At 35.6% G+C, this 23819-nt stretch overlaps 1 protein-coding gene across 14 annotated transcripts in view; it reads right to left on the minus strand.

Annotated features, from left to right (window-relative positions):
• The window catches only part of TRDMT1 (tRNA aspartic acid methyltransferase 1), a 91014-nt gene that overhangs the window by 23211 nt on the left and 43984 nt on the right, over nucleotides 1-23819 (minus strand). For 6 of the 14 annotated variants that reach the window (XR_008299933.1, XM_053225341.1, XM_053225351.1 and 3 more), the window contains 6 exons: nucleotides 20952-21061; nucleotides 7015-7091; nucleotides 4387-4458; nucleotides 3685-3750; nucleotides 2842-2911; nucleotides 1341-1424 (listed from right to left, as the gene is read on the minus strand). Coding sequence is in view for 13 of the 14 variants with exons in the window: in XM_027073536.2 (XP_026929337.2) it covers nucleotides 1341-1424; nucleotides 2842-2911; nucleotides 3685-3750; nucleotides 4387-4458; nucleotides 7015-7091; nucleotides 20952-21061 (479 nt within the window). In the remaining variant the exon portion in view is untranslated. Of the gene's footprint in view, nucleotides 1-1340; nucleotides 1425-2841; nucleotides 2912-3684; nucleotides 3751-4386; nucleotides 4459-7014; nucleotides 7092-20457; nucleotides 20509-20951; nucleotides 21062-23819 lie in introns of those variants that run through there. The other 8 variants (XM_053225350.1, XM_053225347.1, XM_053225345.1 and 5 more) reach the window with 3 other exon arrangements.

Below are 23819 nucleotides of genomic sequence, written 5' to 3' on the forward strand. Positions count from 1 at the left end.
ATTTATTAAAAAATAAAAGATAAATTAATAATGCCCCAACAACATTATGCAAAAAAATCTCTTTAGCCTTTGCAGAGTTGTCAACAAAAATACAGAAACTGGATTTACTTGTATGTATACAAGTTATTATAAGTTTTTCATCATATAGCTGTAGTGTCCTCAGGCTACAGATGATTTATTTCCTGGAGTTACTGTTTCCTATATTTATTAATGAAAACATTCAACAAATAGGAAGTATGTTGAATACAGATACAGTATCATATTTAAAAAAGAAGTTTAGAAAGCAACTTTAGTTACAGAATGACTAAGTCAGCAGAATAAAAGGCATAGCATTTAAAAAAAATAAAAAGAAAAGAGAGACAGCAACATTAACATTTCCAGAAAACGTGCACCGGATCAAAATTTGCCATATTCCTTCATTAAAAAAGAAAAGCTGGAACATACCCATGATCTACAGGGAAACTAGTAATTACAAAAAGGAAAGCATGTTTCCCCCTGAAAGTTTATTTCTCTTTGTGAGTCCCATAGGAAAACTTTGTTCCTGCAAAACATATAACCATACATAATGTCCTATTTTGTGAAAGAAAAATAGTTCCCGGAATTTTTAATGATGATGTCTTTGTGAATATAGTTTACATACCATTTTGGGAACTGACCACCACGGAAAGGCAGATGTATTGGTATCGTATTGCAAGGGATCCAAATGACACTATTGACCCCCTGCTAGGAGGACGTGGCTTTTGAGTTCTTACCTGTGATTGTTAAGAAGAGCTTCACCGAACCAGTGACACTCCCTGTTTTCCACAGCAATTTTAACAGAAATATGTACAGTTGTTTGCACAGTTAGAGATCCTATCTATAGCAATAGAGCATTTTATTCTGGCTTGTAGTAATCACTGTATTTTAATTAATGAAGGCTATATAGCACTGACCTCAAAGAAAATGCAACCAATGTGTTAGAATACTGTTAAGCCAGTTTTAAGACAGTATAATTGAGTTTTATCTGAAATAATCAATGGCTTCTATTGGGGGGAAAACGACAGACGCAAAATAGTCAATGGTCAGAAGGGAAATTACAGAGGAGAAAAGGATAACAGCACTAATAGTTTTTACAACCTTTAACTTCTATTTTCTTCTAATAATGAAAGAAAAGTTTTTATTTTTTGTCTTGGTTAAAGCAATAAACGGCATCGGGAGAGGAAAAAGGTCTAGGAGTTGGACCTAGGTGGTGGTCTATATTATAGGCTCAACAGGACACATGTAAGCTCCTACAAAGTCATTCTTGAAATAAATTAGCAGACTGAAATAAACTTATATAATAATAATAATAATAATACCACCTGACCAGGAGCTTGAAAAGGCAATGGTTCTGACTGAAGCTTTGCAATGAGGAAATACCGTAGCCTTGAATTTGGAATGCCGAGCTGCAAGTGAAGCAAGCAGTTAGTTACTGTAGGAAATTAAAGAGACATGAATCGACTGTGAGCACCCAAGTAAAAAATGACTCATACAGGAATGCATTTAGTTTCTGTCAGAAAAGTTCTATTATTGATTTGTGGAAGATATTTTTGTAGCAAATTCTCAAACCTTTTAAGTTGCTTTGTACCTTTACTTGAATGAACAGAGATTGCATGAGATGAGTCATAGGTCTCTGAGTCACTTTCATTTTGTAATTCCCAGGTAAGAAATTATATAGACATCCTTACATTCATTATTAATAGTAATCATAAAAAGTAAAATTCGGCTATAGCTATTTTTGGCAATTTATTACCTCCTTTTATTAAAAAAGGAGGATACACTAATTTTAAAGTTAAAAGGCAATAAATATGAAATAAACCTAATGAGACCAGACATAATGCCAATTTCCATAGTACATGTACTTTTTAAATGGGTTTTCTTTTAATTTCAGGACAAATAACTGTATAATAGGCTAAAGATAATAAATAGGAGGTTAACAAACACAATGGCAAAAGAAAAAACAGACGGTGATACTTGTAATATAAAAGATCTACCAAATATCTTCTCTTAACCACCTACTTTGATTTCATATCCATGAAATAGAAGTCATGTTTGCATTTTGTTTTATTTTAATTCAAGTCTAGTTAACATACAGTGTTATATTAGCTTCTGGTGTACAAAACAGTGATTCAACACTTGCAAACACAACGCGGTGCTCATCAGGGTAAGTATGCTCATTAATCCCCATCCCCTATTTCACTCATCCCCAACCCTCATCCTTTCTTGGTAACCATCAATTTGTTGTCTGTAGCTAAAAGTCTGTTTCTTGGTTTATCTCTCTTTTTTGTTTTCCTTTGCTCTTTTGTTTTGTTTCTTAAATTCCACATATGGAATCATATCCTATGATATTCGTCTTTCTCCGACTTATTTTGCTTAGCATTACCCCCTCTCGCTCCGTCCCTGTTGCTGCAAATGACAACATTTCACCATGTTTGCATTTTAGTGATATGTCCCCAAAAGACTACCTAGAAAATTATCATCTGTTCATTTTGCTTTCTATTTTGGATTATTTTGAAGCATTAATAAACTACAGTACACCCAATTTGGAAATACCAAATGTCACAGATTTCAAAACACAGTATCCTTTATTTTCTGTGTGGAAATAAATTTACATTTTCTGTGAGCTTCAAGCTATATAATATATATTTTCCATAAAATATGTATATAAATGAATCTATGTGTCTGTACTACATTCTTCAGAAAGAACCATGTCTGAACTAATTTCAAGATTTACATAAAATATTCAAAACAGATCCATTCTTTTTATTGAGTCAAATTCCCTTTGGGAAAATTTATAGAAAAATTTATAATTTTGGTACCTACAGAGGTTGGAGATAACAGAAATTCTTGGTACTGAAAACCGCAATTTTCTATTGTTTGTATTAACAGGTCTCTGAAAAAGACAAAGACAAAAATAAAGAAAAAAGAAAAGCTTTCACTCTGTGGTTGGAAATGGGGTTCTTATACAATAAATTATACATAAAACTTCATTTTATGTGAAAACTGTGTCGCTACCCGAATTGTTTAGGAAGCAAATGATCCTAGGTCTTTATTAAGTGCAGACTTGAAAAATTACATTTCTCAAAACAAGATAGAGATAATTTCTATTATAAATAAATAAAGCTGCCAGATAATTTATCCCAACTGGTGAGAGCTAGAATCACTAGTCTACTGATGATATATTTGGTATGGGGATAGAGCTCTGTCTGTAGCAAATCAGATGTGGGAGCTGTTACATACAGACAGTGGCTGATTCAAGGACACAGATACTTTCCCGCTGGGCTACCATCTGAAAGGGCTCTGACACAGGGCTTGCTTCTCCTAACTGGAGGACACAAAATGCCTGTCAACAGGGACATGTCTACTGAAAACATTCCTACTTCTAAAGAAACAGGCAACAATATAAGCAGCTGAAATTGAGAAATACCATTCTCATTTAAATGTGTGATCATTCTGCAAAAATTCAAACATATCAAAATGGGAATCAGGCGAACCTAACTTTGTGAAACTTTACATTATTAATTAGTCAAAATCTGTATTACTGAACAAAATATACAACATATATAAAATGTCAGAATGTATGTGTTTATTTTTAAGATCTTTATTTCACAACGGCTCCCACAATATACCAAGTTTAAGATGAACACAAAGCAAACACATTTTTACCTTGTAGAAGATACTTCAAAACCTTTAACATTTTCTAAAAGAATGTATTTCGGTAATTTTTGTAATCTAAAAACAAAAACAAAAACAAGTAGAATTCTGCACATGTCATTACTAAGAAGTAACAAGTAAAGAAAATCCTTACTTGGAGATATGAGGTAAGTAATTTTTCTGAATTCTTTGTTTTCATAAAAGAATTTTAGAGGGGATAGAGGCAACTCATATTTTATTCATCTTCCCCATAAAAATGGCATACCTAATGAAGCTCGCATTTGAAACGTTAATTTCCAGTGAAGTTTATCAGAAAACATGGGTTCACACAGAGGCTCTGGATTGCACAACTTGCAAAGGGCTATCGTTTACATAGCATGGCAGCTTCTAGGGTTGGCCCCACGTTCCAGGCCATGGGCAACAGGACTCACCAATATTAGCCTTGTTTCCATTGGTACTGTAAGGAGAGGCGATAGAATTTAACTATTAGACTCTCATTCCCTGTCACTCACTGTAGTGGCAGCCGTGGAAATGGCAAACATTTGTGTGATTCTGTAAGTCGCGGCAGAAGAAATAAATGCCATGCAGAGCCTCTGAAAGCTGCATGGATAAGCTGCTAATCTCTACAGAATGACAAATGCCACATTCTCCCAGATCCAAAATTTTAAAGTTAGGGTAAGCTGGTAAAAAAAAAAAAAAAAATTAAATTTTTACCTTGGGAGAATATCTAGAATACGTAAGAGGCTATTTGTCCTTGGATCAGTCACATCACCTTGCAGGCCAATTCTAAAGGATAAAGAACGTTCAGATAAAATTCACCATGAATCTTACTTACAGAAAGGTACCAAGTCACTTTTAAAACATAAAGACTGAGAAAACTAAAATTAGGTGGTCTTCACAAAAAATATGATCATGTTTGTTACTACAGGGAACAAAATGCATTTATTCACTTAATTAAAAAAAAAAGCCTTGCCAATCTAATAAATACACTTCTTATAAAACAGTATGCCAAATGACTTACATGAAACAAAGAACAAATAACCAATAAAGACTAAAATCAATTAACCTGTTAAAATCACTGTTTAGGAAACACACACACACACACACACACACACACACACACACACACACTGGCTGATGACACCTTTTGCTCTGTCCCAGATGAGACAACAATAGTTCAGATGAATGAGCTGGTTGGGTAGGGCGGCAACCATAGAGGAATGGCACTGATAACTAATCATCCAAGCAGACCATAGTAGGAAAGACTAAGACAATCTTGTCCAATATACATTGGACAGACCTGAATGCTTGATTCTACAAGCAGGAGTTGCAACTTGGTTAGACTAACTAGGTCAGAACAGGTCATGGAAACAGGCAGTATTTGGACTAGCAATTAGATATTACAAGCAAGGTTCAACACGACCAAGAATCACGCAGAAATGAAGACTTGGATTGGGTTTAGGTGGTAGAAACAGAAACAGGTTTAAGACTTGGGTACTTATTAGCTCCATTGCCTTAGATGAGTTGCTCGATGTCACTTGTCAGTTTCCTCCTGCCTTCCAGCAAGGCCAGAACCATCCATGGATGTGAGCCTCAGAGGGACACTTACAGTGGACTTGAATACAGGCCTCAGAAAGCTTGGGTTCTTCTCACTGTGGCCCTTTCCTCTCAGCGCTCCAACGATGGCAGTGTTACCGAATCGGTTACTGCTGCCATGGGCAGCTGGAGATGGGCTATTACAGTTGGGAGTGGTAGTACGGAAGACACAGGGGGCCCAGGGCAATAGTGTAGGAGGCTGCACAGTGCTGGGCTGCTTTCTGTTCTGTAGCTCTACTTACTGTAAGTTAAACAGGCCTTATGACTGCATATGCTTGGAGGCATTTTTACATGGATTGCCCTCTGCCTTCTCTGATAAATTCCCAAACTGCTTTCAGATACAGTTCAGATATTGCCTCTAAAAGAATTCCTGTCTCCTGACAAAAAAAAAAAATTGTCAAAATCCTGTCTCCTGGTATGCAGCAAGCCATTTTCTCCTCTGTGCTCTCATGGCACTTCCAGCATTCACTTATTATACAGCTTATACCGCCTCATAAGAGAATTCTTTGTCGGTCATCTCCCTTAGACTATAAGCTCCTTGAGGATGGGAACTATGGCATCAAAAGCAACGTCTGGCTTCCAGGCACACAATAAATCCTTGGAGAATTAATTTCCTAGAGAGTTGTTTATTAAAGCAAAACTTATGGGGTACCAGAGTGGCTCAGTCCATTAAACGTCCAACTCTTCATTTCGGCCCAGGTCACGAACTCTTGGTTTGTGAGTTCGAGCCCCACATTGGGCTCCATCAGATGGTGCAGAGCCTGCTTGGGATTCTCTCCCCCCGCCCAACTCTGCTCCTTCAGCACTCTCTCTCTCTCAAAATAAATAAATAAACTTTTAAAAAATAGATAATAAAATAAATAAAGCAAAACTTAGCTGGACATTAAGCCTGAAAATACTCATTTAAATTAGAATATTTATGATATGTGATATCCCACTTAAAATTATCTTACACATTGAAATAGAAATATATAAAAGAATTGATAAATCCTTGCTCTGACATTTTCCAATTGTACGGCCTTCAAAAAGTTACTTAACTTTTCTATGCCACAGTTTCTCACCAATAAAATGATGATAATACTAATGCCTATCCCATAGGCATGTTAAATTAAATGGCAAACTCCATGTAAGACAGAGGATTATCCTTATTATTTAAAACAATTAAAAATATCTAAATGAAGATAGATTGCTCAAGATTTCATCTAAGATATAATTTCCTGAAACACATAGCCAATAAATACAATAAAAAAATGAATTTCAACATAGCTATAAAAAGTCACAATTATTCAATGTATATATGAATTGAGAAATGTAAAATTCACTAATCCATTCTTGATTAGCTTTTAAATTTTATAGTTATTTAAGAACTGAATATTTATTATGAAAACTTACTTTATTAATCAGTTAAAAAGATACTCTTGAATGCTCATGAGTTTAATGTAAGGTACTTTGGGTCAGAAAAAAATATCATATCTTAGGTAAGTATAAAGGAGGTACCATATAGTCTCTGCGTATCTTCTACTGACTGAATTACTTTGCTCATTTGGTAGTAACTGCTATTTCCTTTTGGATTAACGCTGAATTATAAATGAGTAGATAAAAGGCACTATTTATGACAATTTTCAAAATTATGAAAATGCAGCTGACAGTCTTCAAAGTGTCCATGCTTGAAACTATGGTATAATTTGATTTAATGAATCCCTCAAAAGTACTCTTCTTCAACAGAGAAATATTTGTCATACATACCTGGTGAATGGCTGACAGGGAGGGCTCATTAAAATCATATTGAAAGACAATTTGTCAAACTCTTCTAGTGTAATGCCCTAAGGAATGAACATGTGGGGAAAATATATAAAAACATGCATAGAATGGGGAAGAAGGAAAAATGCTAACTAATTACAACTAAATATATCAGAAATTATAATGCTTAATAGTTTTATTTAAAACACTTAAAAGTTTATTTTATATATATGTGTGTGTGTGTATATATTATATAGAAAACAAACTTATACACGCATATATATATATATATATATATATATATATATATATATATATATAAAATACTTACCACTTTTCAAATCAACTTCAGTTAAACTAACTGCCCAAAGCAATCTTATGAAGAAATTGGAGAAGTAACACGAAGCTAGGAAAAGCTTAGTGACTTCCCCTAAGTCTCAGAGCTGGCCAGAGCTGAGCTGGAATGCTCCCTGAATCCTAAGCGTTTCACACCCCTGTCATACCTAAAGCCTAGCACTGCTATGTTTCTGGAGCCAAATAGGGAGAACTTCATTTTACAATTAATGAATCTTTAGCATAGTGTCCAGGAAAATGTTCAACACCTCTGTATCAATAATATTTTTTATTTAGTAAATGTGACTGACCAGTCACCATCCCTTCCAAGCATGTCTCTGCTAAAATATCACCAGATGAAAAAACGTCCCATTTTCAGGTATTCACAATTGTTATATTGTTTAACAGTTGTGTGTAGTAAAACAAAACTTTAAAATCTTACAGATAGGATCAATCAAAATAATCCCTATTGGGCTAAGTAGTTGAAAATGTGTTATTTTGACTCTATTTTATATATCAGAAGATAAATAGGGTAGAATAGTCCTCCCTTATTTCACTTTCACTGATTCCACTTTCCGGTTTCAGTCAACTCCAGTCAATCAGGTCCTCCTTCTGACATAGGGTCAGATCAGTAACAGCCTAACCCTGCAGCTACTACGCCTGCATCATTCACTCCCCTCATCTCATCATGTAGGCATTTTGTTATCTCACGTCATCACAAGAAGGGAGAGAGACCACATTCACCTTTTATCACAGCATATTGCTATAACTGTTCTATCATTAGTTATTGTTGTAATCTCTTACTGTGCCTAATTTATAAATTACTTTTATCATAGGTATGTATGTATGTATAAGAATAAACATGGTATATACAGTGGCTTTGGTACTATCTGAGGTTTCAGGCATCCACTGTGGTCCTGGAATGCATCCCCCATAGATAAGGGGGTCTGCTGTATAGAGAAACAAGTCATGGGCTTTCCAGTCTTCATGAAGCTTGGCCAGAAACAAGCAACAAGCCTAGGACCACAACCTTCCTAAATATGACACATTGCTAAGAAGTTCAAGTACATGAAAAGGACAAACTATATTCTAAGTTCTGTAAAGAGTGAATTAACCTGGGGAACCAATCAGTTGTCTCTACTGTATGAAAAGCATAAATATATGTGCCTGTCATTTTTAAATCACAGGCTTTTAAGTAGTTTAAGGTATATATGTAAAATGAAATCAAAATTAAATATTGAAAAGTTCCTAAAGCACCTCTGAAACTCTTGAGTTCTAGGGAAAGCAGTCTGTAAATCATACACTGACCAGTCTGTCAGAACACACGGGGCAATGCAGTACAATTAGCACATCATACTCAAGTTAAAGAGCCTGTGAGCACAAGACTATTGTGATAAGCAACTTACTAATTTCGTAACTGAAAGCAGATGGATTAAAGCTAAATTCCTAAAACTAAAGTAAAAAGAAAACAACTACCTTTTACATCAGGAGCATCCTATGTCTAAAATCTAAAGGAAGTAAACAGAGTTACTGCCTCCAATACAGCTTGGCATAAAAACTTACAATTTTAAAGGATTCTTCAAAATAGTGATTTTTTTAAAAATCAAATGATAGGGCAATATGCAAGAAATAATTACTCAATTAAGCCATTTACAACTTTATATAACCTGGCATTCTAGGTCATTAAATGTGTCAAAATTCAAGAAAGTAGTTATGGAGATACACAATTATCTTTAATAATCTTATGTTTGAAAGCTGATGGAAATCTATTCTTTTGCTATAACCAGGCCATGAAGTTATGAAAACACCTTTGCTTTCAGAGAACATTAGGTCAACTCAGTGCAGTAACACTGTTTATCACCCAATGATGAGCAGTTTAATAGTTCCCCTACTAACTTTATTACTTCTTTTTGCAGAAAGTCTCCTCTCTGTTCTTATACTTAACTTTCATTTAAACTTTAGGAATAACTTGGTAGGTTAGAAAACTTTTGACTATTTTTAGTAAATTTATACTTAACCTAAAGAGAACTGAAATTTGTACACTATTCAGTCATACTTCCATTTTTCAAATCTTTTATTCCCATGTGGGTCCTGCAGATTTCTTAAGTTTATTTCTTGGTGTTTATAAGTTTCTTGTTGCTACTATAAATAGGAACTTTCTTCTATTATATTTTCTCACAGGTCTTTGTTTATATATATAAGCTACTGGTTATCATATGTTTTGTAACCAGTCTCCTTATTAAATGTACTAATTGTTCCTCATAGTATTTTTAGCACAGTATGTTTTCTGTTTTCCAGGCCTATACAATTATTCTGTAGAATCCTCCTTGATAGTTATATGCTATTTCCCTTGTGTGAGTATATTACCTAACATCTACAACAATATTAAATAACAATGTCAGTGGTGGACATCCTTGTTTTATTCATCATTTTAGCGAGAATGCTTTTAAAGTTTTACCATGTTACTGGACTTGGAGATATATGTGTGTGTGTGTGTGTTTAAACAGAAATACACACGTGCACACACACACGTAAAGCTACTAAATAACATACGTGTCTGTAGTAGTACACATATGTCCTAATTTTATTAAGGGAGATTAAAAACCCAAATGCAGAAAACCCTGCATTTGGTCAACTATTTTCTAATACATAGTTTTGCTGTTTCCCATTATTAACATGTTGAATAGTATTAATAGAATTCCTAAGTACTAAACTATTATATTCCTCAAAACAAAATCCATTTTGGTTATGCTACATTATTCTTTTAATGTGCTTCTGTCATATTTTACTTAGAATTACTGTGTTTATATTCATAAGACAATGATTTTCCTGTATTGTGGCATATGGTAGGTATCCAATAAAAACTGAGTGGATATTTCCTACCATTTCCTGTTCTGTGAACTCTCATGTTATTTTGTGCGTAAATATGACAATCCTTCTTGAGGACCGTCCTCATCATCATTATAAAGTAACTTTCTATGACTCTTAAATGCTCTGGCCTTGGAATCCATTCTAATACCAGTTCTGAAACTGTTAGCCTTTGTTTCCATTTGCCTGGTATTTGTCCTCATTTTTAACCCAATATGTTGCTCATTCAACAATGTTCAGAAAGTAATCCACCAATATTTCAGAGGATCTACCCTCTGCCAGGCACTGTGCTGAGTCTGCGACAAGGAACAAACCAGACAAGGTTTCTGCTTATGTGAAGTTTATACAGTACTGACTACTAATTCCTCATTTTCTACCTAGATACATTAGCCTGCAGTTTTATTACTAGCTGTCTTGATAACCGAAGAGTCCTGCTCCTGGTTCTAAACCTCCCTGTGATTTTTTGGGCCTGACTGTGGGCAGTTACAAAGGCTGCCCTTCCCACTCCAGACTCCGAACACAGCCGGCACGTCGCAGGCTCTGCGAGCTGTCACAGTCGAGGATGCAGGCGCCCTGGCCAGCACGTTCTTCACAGATTTGCATGTCTAGGTCTCTTCAAGCAGCTCTGTCAAGGCCTCCTTCCCGGAGACGGTGGTGGAAACCTTGAAGACGCTTCTCCCCACTCTGAATGGTACTCAGCACTTGGCATTCCTAGCCCTCCCCTCTTACAATTTCCCCAAGGCCGGGGCTCCCTGGACGGTGAGCTGACCCCCACATCTGTGCTGACACGCCCGGCTCTCCCTCCGTACGCTGTCGCATGGGGGAAATGCAGCAGGGGGTCCTGGCGGTTCCTCTTATTGCACAGAATTGCTTGTACCACCGCAGTAAGTGAAAAAGGCTTCACTCTTTCATTTTTGCCTTGCTGTTCGAATAAAAACTACTCTGACCCCTGAGAGCTCAGCTGTCTTTCCCAGCCCAACTAAGCTCCTAACACTAACATCAAATAATGTCCTAAAAATCCACACCTTCATTTATCTTTCAAATAGACATATTTTTTGAGTCTCACTGTCCTACTTCAATCACATTATTATCTCTACAGCGCAAAGATTCACACAGTTTTACACATCTGTTTTCTAACCCTAATGTCTTTCCTAACATGGTAGCTTTATTCCTGGGTTCTCTACTTGGATTCATCTCTTGGTTAGATTAAGTGAGTCATTTTCTCAATAAGGGCTCACAGGTACTATGGCTCATGAATTGCCGTAGGTTTTATTTGGGGAATTTCCCCCTCTGTTTCTGTTAATATTTTTTTCCCATTTGTCTTATTGTCTTCTCCAGAGGTTCTAATTATTATTTTTTTTAACATTTATTTATTTTTGAGACAGAGAGAGACAGAGCATGAACGGGGGAGGGTCAGAGAGAGGGAGACACAGAATCTGAAACAGGCCAGGCTCCAGGCTCTGAGCTGTCAGCACAGAGCCCCACGCGGGGCTCGAACTCGCGGACCGCGAAATCATGACCTGAGCTGAAGTCGGCCGCTTAACCGACTGAGCCACCCAGGCGCCCCGGTTCTAATTACTTTTATCTTAGATCACTTTTGTCTTCAGCAGTTACCATTCCTTCTGCAAATTGTGATCTGTATTTCTTTTCCGTTTTAATTTGCTTTATTTTTCTCAAGCTCTCTCCTGCACAATTCTGGTTGCAGCCCTGTACACTTTATTTTTTGCTACTCTGACATGACTTTCATTTTTATAATGGCTTTATTTTTCTCCTCTTTTTTTCCCAGACTACTGGTAACTTTTCCAGCCCCAATTATTGTCTTACTGCTTTTTGAACTGTTGTATACATCTGATTGAATTCTTGGGGTTTTTTTTTTCAAGTTTATTATGTATTTTGAGAGAAAGAGTGCACGTGTGAGCAGGGGAAGAGCAGAGAGGGAGAGAGAGAATCCCAAGCAGGCTCTGCACTGACAGTGTAAAGGCTTGATCCCACCAGTGTGAGATCATGAGCTGAGCCAAAATCAAGAGTCGGTTGCTTAAGTGACTGAGCCACCCAAGCGCCCCAAGTTCTTGTTTTGAAGATGTGTTATTTAATGCTTAAAGCTCATAGAGGCATGTATGTTTGAAATTTCCTTCTGCTTCTTAATATAATTTTCTGTTGTATATTCTGCTTTTTGTTTACATTTATTACCTTATTTTAAAATTACTATATTAAGGGGCGCCTGGGTGGCGCAGTCGGTTAAGCGTCCGACTTCAGCCAGGTCACGATCTCGCGGTCCGGGAGTTCGAGCCCCGCGTCAGGCTCTGGGCTGATGGCTCAGAGCCTGGAGCCTGTTTCCGATTCTGTGTTTCCCTCTCTCTCTGCCCCTCCCCCGTTCATGCTCTGTCTCTCTCTGTCCCAAAAATAAATAAACGTTGAAAAAAATTAATAAATAAATAAAATTACTGTATTAATACAGCCTCAAATAGGTTCCTGTCTAATTTTTTTTTTTTTTTGCCGAAGGGGGAGGGGCAGAGAGCCTTAAGAGAGAACCTTAAGCAGGCTCCACACTCCGCACAGAGCCCTAGGCGGGGCTTGACTCAGGACTATGAGATCATGACCTGAGCCGAAAACAAGAGTTGGATGCTCAACTGACTGAGCCACACAGGTGCCCCTATTCATTTTTTGACGCAGGCCACGTGAATGGAGGAGTCTGCTGGGAAATAAGGTGAAACAGATACATGGCTGCCACACTGCTCCCAGGAAGGACCTGCAGTGGCCTCTACCCTAAGGGCTTGCCTCTGTCCAGAGTCCACGATCTCGCATTCAGGGCCAGCAGGAAGTCGGCCGCGGTTACCACGGCACTTTCCGCCAGTGATCTGGGTTTTTCAAATGTCTCCTCTCCTCACTGAGAACAAACAGTTGCTGGTGCATTTGGTCCTCTTCCTTGCCATTCTTTCCGTCTTGATTCTGCACAAGACATGCAAAAGTTTGCCTGCAGCTGTGCCATCTTCAATCAGTTCCGTCTCATTTCCGTGACACTGGACACTATTCTTCATAGCTTTCTTTCTTGTTTTAGCTTATGTCTAATCCCTACATTCACTAATAATGGTTTTTCATTCCCTTTTTCCCCTTCTTTTCTTCTTTCTATCAGGAAAAGGAATAGAGTTATGTAATAGAAGTATCTTCTCAATGCCACATTTGATCAGAAATCCCAAAGAAAACCATTTACAAGTTCAAGTTCTGTACTGATCGATAAATTCTTGAAGGCAAAGACTATAGCTTCTTCAGATCTGTGCTCTCTCCAAGGGCTCAATACCCTGCATGTATTAAATGCTCAAATGATCAATATATGTTGTTTTATAAAACTGAAAATCCCTAGAGCCTCTCATCACTCCTAAGTTTTCCATTCAATTTCTACTCCCTTTTGAAACATGACTCTCAGCATAGCTCCTATATATTTGACCTAGACATGATAACACTCTCTCCACATCAGACCAGGGATATAAGGAATACCAAAGAAGAAACTGAAAGCCATAGGAAGGCAAGCTTTTTTCTTACAGACAGACTTGCAGAGCTTACAGACAGTGAGCTGGAGGTACCTACCTCCATTCTTCCCTTTTCCTAGCCTTCTTAGATCATAAGCAAATAATATGACTTATTATCATCTATTAAAAGTAGAAGTGAAGTATAATTAGCACTAAAACAGGGCAGAGTGCTAGAAAGCAGGAAGCTACACAGGGAAAGAGAGGCAGAAATCTGCATGGCATTCACTTTGAGTGTCTGGTTGGATATTATCAATCTATGAGTGCATCAGGGGACATGCCATGAGGGAGGGCAAAGAACTACTGCTGGGAAAAGCACAATTACTGGGGAGCTGTAAGCCAAAAAACTAGGACACCCAGAGTAGGAAGACCTAGTTGAGTATGTGGGCTATTTTATTATTATTATTATTATTATCGGAGTGTAGTTGGCATATGATGTTATATTAGTTTCAGGCATACAACACGGTGATTCAATGAGGGTTCATTTTTCTCCACATCCTTACCAACGCTTATTACTATTTCTTGTCTTTTTGATACTAACCATTCTAACAGCTGTGAGGTGATACCTCATTGTGGTTTTGATTTGCATTTCCCTGAGGATTAGTGATGTTGAGCATCTTTTTCTGTATCCATGAGGTATTTAACAGAGATCTAAGAAAGGTCATATCTTAGTAGTGGGATGAGACTAGCCTCACAATAAAAGCTATTCAAGACCCACTTTAAAAAAATGCTTAAAAACATACCCTGAGAGAATTAAGCTGATCTGCAATTAACTGCCTGTGAGAACAAAATCCAATATTCCTTAAAGGGTTACAACAAACTGGCTACAATGCCAGTCTCCTAATAAAAAATTACGAGAATGCTAAGAAACAAGATAATGTGACCCATAAGCGGGAAGGGGGTGAGGGGCAAGAGGTGGGGGTGAGAAGGGGTGCCTGGGTGGCTCAGTCGGTTAAGCGTCCGACTTCTCGTGGTCCGTGAGTTCGAGCCCCACGTCGGGCTCTGGGCTGATGGCTCAGAGCCTGGAGCCTGTTTCCGATTCTGTGTCTCCCTCTCTCTCTGCCCCTCCCCCGTTCATGCTCTGTCTCTCTCTGTCCCAAAAATAAATAAACGTTGAAAAAAAAAAATTTTTAAAAAAAGAGGTGGGGGTGAGGAAATTCATCAATAGAAAGAAACCCAGCAAGGAGAGAGATGATGGAATTAGCAAAGGTTTTAACAGTCATAAATACCATCAATTTTTTCAAAGGCCTAAAGAAAACAAAAACATGGAGACAAATTGAATACATGAAAAAAGTTAATGGAAACTTCTAAAAATGAAAAAAATTGAAACAAAAAGTTACGCACTGAAAAAAATAATAACTTGAAGATATAACAATATAGCATGTTTCCAAATGAAGCATAGAGAAAAGGAGAGTAAAAATGAATACCTTCAGTGACCAGCAGGACAATATGAAGGGATCTAATATACGCATAATTTGAGGTAAAGTGAAAATAGGGAACAGAGAAAATATTTGAATAATGGCCAAAACCTTCCCAAATTTGATGAAAACTATAAACAAGAAAAGCACAAGGCCCAAGCAGAATGAATAAAGAAAAACATACAAAAAACATATCAAATAACATTTCTGAAAACAAGTGATAAGGACAAAATGTTAATTGTAGCCAGAGAAAGATATAATATATTAAGAGAAATTAAGAATTATTAGACTTCTAAATCAGAAATTAAGCAAACCAGGTAAAAATGGAAAGTGCTGGAAAACTGTTTTAATTCATAGAAAATATGAACTTATGAAAACATCTTTCAAAAATGAATGCAACCAAGGATTCAGTGAAAATTCTATTTTACAACAAAGACAAAATAAAATACTTCTGCACTCACAAAAAACTGAGAAATTTGTCACCTGCCAAATGTTCATGACAGGAAATGCTAAAGGTTTTTCAGGAAGAAGGAAATTATACCACATGCAAACTTTGACTTAAAAAAAAATGAAGAGTGTTAAAAATAGCAGATGATATGTAAATAAATATGAAACATTCCAGGTCTTTTTAAAACTTTTAATAAATATTTGACTACTTAATCCAAAAACACTAACAATATATTTGAGGTTTTAATAAACATAGGAGTAAAATGTATGACAATAATAGAAAATATTCTGGAGAGTAAAATGGATGTATATACTGTTGAATTAATTTATGAAGTGCTATATGTTATTTGAAGGTGGGCTTCCATAAGTTAAAGATGCATACTGTAAACCCTAGAGTAGCCACTAAGAAAATAAGACAGATACAAATAGTAAGATATACCTAATAGCCATTAGTGGAGCAACAGACGGAAAAATAGAAAACAAATAACAAGGTAGTAGAATTAAAATAATATTAATAACAAAATTAAGTGTAAATGTACTCCAATTAAAAGGTAGAGGTTGCCAGACTGAATAAAAAAGCAAGACCCAGCTATACACTGTCTACAGCAAATCTAATTTAAATACAAAGATATAAGTAGGATAAAATTTAAAGGATGGAAAAAGATAAACATGCAAACATTAATCATAAGAAAGCAGAAGTGGCTGTATTAGTATCAGGAAAAGTAGACTTCAGTACAAGAAATACTTCCTAGGGTTAAAAAGGAACATTTCATGATGCTAAAGGGGTCAATCACAAAAAAAATTATAAAGTATGTACACTTAATAACAGAGCTTCAAGATAAAATGAAGCAAAAACTGACAACACCGAAAAAAGAGACACATTTATGACTGTAACTGGAGATTACAACACCCCTTTCTCAGCACCTGATAGAAGAAATCAGTAATAATATAGAAAAATTGAACACTAACAACCAACTTGACCTAACTGACATTTACTGAGTATTCCACCCAACAAGAAAAGAATACATTCTTGGGGCACCTGGGTGGCTCAGTCAGTTAAGTGCCTGACTCTTGATCTCGGCTCAGGTCACGATCTCAAGGTTTGTGAGTTCAAGCCCCACATGAGGCTCTGTGTTTACATCACAGAGCTTGCTTGGGATTCTGTCTCTCGTTCTCTCTGCCCCTCCCCTGCTGTGCTCTCTGTCTCTCTCAAAATAAATAAACTAAAATAAAAAGTTAAAAAAAAAAAAAGAAAAGAAAATAATACATTCTTTTCAATAGCATATAGATAGAGCATTCACTAGACAAAATGAATTCTGGCCTATAACAAAGTCACAACAAATTTAAAATAACTGAAATCATACACAGTATGACCAAAATAAAACAGAAATGAGAAATCAATAACAGAAAGCTATCTGGAAATATCATGAATATTTGGAAAGTTAAACCCATACTTATACATGATGCAGGGGCCAAAGAAGAAATCAGAAGGCAAATTGGATAATATTTTGAACTGTATGAAAATGAACACACAACATATGACAGTTTGTGAAATGTAGTCAAAACTTAGGAAAATTTACACTAAATGTTTATACAAAAAAAGGAAAACAATCTCAAGTCAATCATCTAAGTCCCACTGTAAGAAGTATTAAAAATTTCAATGCAAAGTAAGTAGAAAGAAATAATAAAGAAAAACAGAAATTAGTGAAATAGTAAACAAATGAATAATAGATAAAATCAATTGCATCCACAGCTGCTTACTTAAAAAGACCAATAAAATTGGTAAACCTCCAGCTTCATTAGCAGAGGGAAAAAAAAGAGAAAAGATACAAATAACTAACATTAGGAATGACATACGGTACATCACTATAGAGTTCACATGTAGAAAAAGGATATAAGGAAATATGAAAAATGTCAAGCCAATACATTTGACAAATTAGATAAAATGGATAATTTCTTCAAAGATCACAAATTTCTAAAACTAAACAAAAAAATAAATAGAAAGCTTTACTGGTATTGTAACAATTAAAGAAATTAAATTCATAGTTTAAAATCTTCCCACAAAGAAAATTCTAGGCCCACATAGCTCCATTAACTAAATTCTATCAAACATTTATAGAGGAACTAATACTTGTTTTTCAAACTCTTCCAAAAAGTATAAGGCTAATATGACCCTAATACCAAAACCATACTAAAAAGCTGAGGAGAATGTAAAAATATCTAACAAAATATTAACAAATTGAAAACAAACAAATTTTTATTACATAAAAAAGATAGTAGATCATGACCAGGTAGGATTTATCCCAGGAATGCAATACTGAGTTAATATTCAAAAAAAGTTATTGATATAATCACTGTATTACCAGAATAAAAGGGGAGAATGCTATAATCATGCCAAAAGATGCAAGAAAGATAGCATTTGAAAAACTAAAAATCCATTCCTGATAAAAATTCTCAGAAAATGTAATAAAAAGAAACTTAATAAAATGCATCTATAAAAAATCTACAACTAACATCATACTAAATGGTGAATGACTGAAGGTTCTGCCCCTAGAATCTAGAAGAAGGCAAGGATACCCAAGGCAATCCTATTTAATCAATACTGTACAGAAGATCCTATACAATGCAATAAGAAAAAAGTAACACTGATTAGAGGGCAAAGCAAAACTCTTTATTCTCAGATAGTATTTGTGGGTATGTGGAAAAATCCTAAAAAATCAAAGCTATCAGAATAAATTAATATAACAAAGTCACAAGATACAAGGTGAAGGTCAAGAAACACAATTATGTGTATTCTTATATGCTAGCAATAAACAATTCAAAATATATTTTTTAACAAACACCACTTACAATAGCATCAAAACCCACATGTATTTAGGGATTAATTAACTAAAATGTGTGTAAGACTTGTACACTAAATAGTATAAAATATTGCTGATATAAATTAAAGAACATCTAAATACATGAAGAGAGATACCATATTCATGGACTGAAAGACTCAATTTTATTAAGATATCAGTTCTTCCAAAACCAATCAGTGCAATTCCAATAAAAATGTCTTTTTTTTTTTTTTTTTACTCATAGAAATTGGCAGGGTGATTCTGAAACTTACACACAAATGTAAATGGCAGTGTAACCAAAATAACTGTGGAAATGAAAAACAGAGATTCGAGAACTTACACTACCTGAATTCAATGCATATTATAAAGCTATAATAATCACAAGAGTGTGCTATTGGTGTAAGGAAAACCATACAGATACTACTGAAGAGAGTCTGGAAATAGACTCACACATTTATGACTTAGTTTTTTAATAAAGGTGTCAAGGAAATTGAGGAAAGGATAATCATTTCAGAAATGGTGCCAGGACAATGTTTTATGCACTTGGAAAAAAATAAATGACTGCTACTTCAAATTGCACACAAAAAGTAACTCTAAATGAGTCAGAAATCTAAATAGAAAAGCCAAAACCATAAAATTTCTAGAAGAGGGAAAAATAGGGTGAACAAAGATTTTTTTTTTTTAGAACACATAAAAACGTGACCCAAAAACAAAAAAAAGATAAATAACGTGCAATTTGATGAACACAGTTAAGGAAATGAAAAGACAAGTTACAGAACTGGAGGAAATCTTTGTTATATATATTCTGACAAACAACTTGAATCCCGAAAACTTAATAAGCCTTTCAACTAAATGATGATATTACAAACACACCAAGTAATAAAAATTGGGCAAGAAATTTCATCACCGAAGAAAACACAGAAATAGCCGAGAAGTACATGAAACGATGCTCAACATTATTAGCCAGCAGGGAAATGCAAATTAGAATCAGCACACACGAAAGAATCACAATACCTCTATATGCTCACTAGAATGGCTACAATTTTAAAAACTGACAATATCAGGGACACTTTGGTGGCTCAGTCTGTTAAGTGTCCAACTTGGGCTCTGACCCTGATCTCGTGGTTTGAGTTTGAGCCCCGCATCGGGCTCTGTGCTGACAGCTCAGAGCCTGAAGTCTGTTTCAGATGCTGTGTCTCCCTCTCTCTCTGCCCTTCCCCTGCTCTATCTGTGTGTCTCTCTCTCAAAAATAAATAAACATTAAAAAATGACAATATCAAGCGCTGTAAGGATGTGAAACAACTGAAACATGTACGTGGTTATGAGACTGTAAGATGGTATAAGCACTAGAGAAAGCAGTTAGCATTTTCTCATAAAATTAAAGAAACCTACTATATGACCCAGAAATTCCAGTTCTGGGTATTCGTCTACAAGAAATGAAAACAAAGGTTCACACAAAAACTTGGACATGAATGTTCATAGCAACTTTTTTGTAATGGTCGAAAACTGGAAACAACCTAGATGTCTAACATCATGTGAATGGATACATACACTGTAGTGTAAAATATTCCACTGTACAGAATATGACTCAGCAATAACAAAGAGCAGACTACCAATAAGCACAACAACATGGGTGAATTCAAAAAACATTATGTTACACAGAAAAGTTACACCCAAAAAAAACTCACCCTCATGATTTTATTTGTGATGTATTAGAAATGGAAAATTTAATCCGTAATGACAGAAAGATCAGTAGTTGACCGGGGTTGGGGCACCAAGGAACACTGTAGGGGATGGGCATTCTAAGTCCTGATTGCGGTGGTTACGCACTTGTATGTACTGGTCAAAACTCAAACTACACACCTTAAATGAGTGCAGTTTATTGTGTATAAATTATGGCTTCATGAGAAATTCATTGTAAAAGTCGTCACAACAAGAAAATGAGAGAAAAAAACAATTTCATATTATTTTTAAAATAACTATTATTTACTAACACTATTTAAAAATAGTGTTAAATACCTCTGCTGAGTTCATCACGTGTACTTTTAACCTTTAATTCTGACAGGCTTGCTAAAATAAGAAGCATTCAATAAGTAATAGCCAATGACTGCCTCTCTCTCTCTCTCTCTCTATATATATATATATATATACATACATATTATAGTATGTGACTATTGCTTGAAAGTAAAGAATTAATCAAAGTTTAATGCCATTAGAGAACCATGAATTTAGGAGTCAAACATATTCTTACGTTTCATTCCCTTGTCTCAGAAACCAAAATACTGAACTCTCTCACTCTCACTCTCTTAAACTGAAAATTAAAAAAAAATAAAGGCAAAATAGAGCATGCCATCTTCCCACAGAACAGAAAATGTCGATGCCCTTCTCCTAAACTTCTCATTCGTATAGAACTTATTCTCCAATTAACACACCATCGATCAGTATCATACAGTGGTTTTCAATCACGTTTTCCTCGCCATCTACTTATCAAAGCAATAAGCATGATTACTCACTTCAATTGTCTTGGCCAGTAACTGAGTGTGAGGAAAATTGTACGCGTACACTTCATTAGCGACAGTGTTTACGTCAATGGCAGCCACCACTTGTGCAGGAATACAGCTCTCTGTAATGATAAATGGAATATCTTAAAATGCAAAGTCCTCAGTATCAACGTGTTCACTTTACAGAGAAGTCAAAGTAGCAGAATTGTGCAGCACGTTTCCTCACTAGCCAGAGCTCAGATTTCCGTGGCTGACCAGGCTTCGGGAGTCGGGCACGAAGTGAAAGACGTGCATACACTTCTGGCTCATTACTCTAAACAGCATTCTGAAGCTAAAAATGAGAATTAAATGTTTTAGTCAGTATTTCTGACCTTTGCCTTCCTCACTCCATTAAGATACACACTTACAAGTTAAATAGAAAGTTCTCGTAAGTTCAAACAAACCAAAAATAGGATAGGTAAGTATATTCTTAAAAACTGTATCACGTGGAAGTTTATATAAATAAATTAACTACCATTTGCTCTTCACCTTCTAATGTTAATATAAAGCTGCTTCCCAATATCACTACAAATGCTTTTAGTTAAATTTGGGGGATTTCTTTAACAATAATATTATTGAGATATAATTTACATTCCAAAAAAATTCACCTGTTTAAGGCATAGGCAAGTTTTGAAATGAAATCAACAGTTAAGTGGTGTCCAAATGTATAAAACACATAGACTAAAAAAAAAAAAAAAAGAAAAAAAATTCTTGACAGCCTAGGACAGAATGTAAGAAGAGCAAGGGAAATAATTCCAAGGGCATGCCTTCACTGCCCTTTTATCTTGCTGCTAAAAAAATAATAATAATAATTTTCAGAATGGTATCAGATTCAGAGTTCTGCTATAGCCCTTCACTGGCAGTCAACAATGAGGCTATGTAAACACACATAGCTGCTGTTAGATTTTGCAATTACCACCCCCTTGCACTCTTTACTCAAACACATACAAAACTAATCATGTATATATACTGACCTAAATCAGGAGAAAATGTGAAGTTTTAAAAATAATAGTATTTAAGACTTCTGAGAAATACCATAAGAAAAAATATTACAAAATTGCATAATACCTCCAAACAGCTATTTCTTTAATAACCATTTGCTGTTAATAGTTAGCACAGGTAGACCAAATATCAAAAAATTAAAAGAAAATTTAGTGGTGAGAAGCTAGGGCTCATGCAGCAGGCACCAGAAATAAAACCCGGATCACAGAAGATGGAGTAAAGAGGAAGGCTCACACACACTCAGAAAATAATCACAGCCATTCACTGAGGCCTAAAAGTGAAGATGCCAGACACAAAACAAGGGCGTAAATGTCTTTAAGTACATATTTGCTGAAGACACTCAGCCAGGACCAGCTATCTCCTAGGTATAGATAACTGGAAACTCTGAGGTCCAGTGAGTAATATCATATAGCTGACTCCAACCGAGTTTAAAAGCAGTAACTAGTCCCTTGCCTTGATATAAAGTTGTACATAATATCTTTGTCAAGGGCATCAGAGAAATCCTGAAACACAAATCAAGAAGGCTTTTAAACAAACAAGAAAATTAGTATATAAGGATCATTTTGCAAAATCACAGACCTGTTATAATTCAGGTCAAGAACTAAGTTACTACTAAGCACTGTAAGAGAGCTCAGAATTAAATCAACTTTATTGAACTATTTTACTGTTCTGCTGAATAAGATATCTTATGAGCATGATGTCGCCTGCTTGCATTTCCACAATATATGCAGCAAACTGGGATTGCCTGGAGTTGATTAATATGACTTTTCTCTTTTTTCAGGCTGACTGACAATCTACAGTGATGTGCTGAATCTGTACCACAATCAATAATTAATTTTATGTTCTTGCATCACGTACCCAAAAGACACAAAAACTTACAAAAAGTAACTGCCAAATAAATGTTTTATGTGGTTATCTAAGAACTGATGAACCGAAAATTCTCAGAAAACAAGAGATTTTAAAAGTCAATAAGCAAATGCACTGTTTACACATTACTGTGGATTGTTGTAAAATTAGGATCCACCGCATGACCTAAAAAGTTACTTCCATGATGAGAAATGGATGTACCAAGATATTGCTGACAGTAATTCAACTTGCTTTTTCAAAACAGAATTGTTCTGGGGTATGGACATGTTTCTAAGGAAACATTTAGACTTATAAATAACAATTTAAAAAAGCAAACCTGTCAATTCTGTCAAAATCTGGACTTGAGATCCAAAGACAAGTTGACTATTATTTTCTACTATATACTTGAAAAATCCAAAAATCTTTGTCAAGCCACATACACATATTTTGAAAATGTTTAACTAACAGTATCTAAGTGAATATAATTCACTTAGTGAGTTTTGTACAAGTGAGCTAGATCTATTACTTAAATCATGCAGGAGCAGGGATTCTTGAAAAGAGAATTGGGGAATGGGAACCCATCAGGATCTTCTAGTGGGATGGAGCATCGGATGTGTTTTCAGCACTTTGGTCTATTGCTTTATCTGGATTTTATTCATGATATTTCAGTTATTACACTGGACTGTGTACGTATCAACAGGAAACATGGGTATAAAAGGTGAGACACTCTAGTTAGAGAAATGCAGTATAAATGCTGTGAAAATATTGTCAGATCAGATGTACAAGGAAAGACAAGAGGTATCGTACTATTTACATGAGGACTGAATTGAAAAAGGTAGATTTAGTTATACCAGGAGAGATTTCTAGGGAAATGTAAGAAATGTCACTGACAATACATGCATAAGTCCTGCTCTCAAATATGTCTCAAGTAGGCAAGAATCTCTCTCTCCCTCTCTCTCTCTCTCTCTCTCTCACACACACACACACACACAC

Source organism: Acinonyx jubatus, chromosome B4 (genome assembly GCF_027475565.1).
Source record: "Acinonyx jubatus isolate Ajub_Pintada_27869175 chromosome B4, VMU_Ajub_asm_v1.0, whole genome shotgun sequence".
Lineage (NCBI taxonomy): Eukaryota > Metazoa > Chordata > Mammalia > Carnivora > Felidae > Acinonyx > Acinonyx jubatus.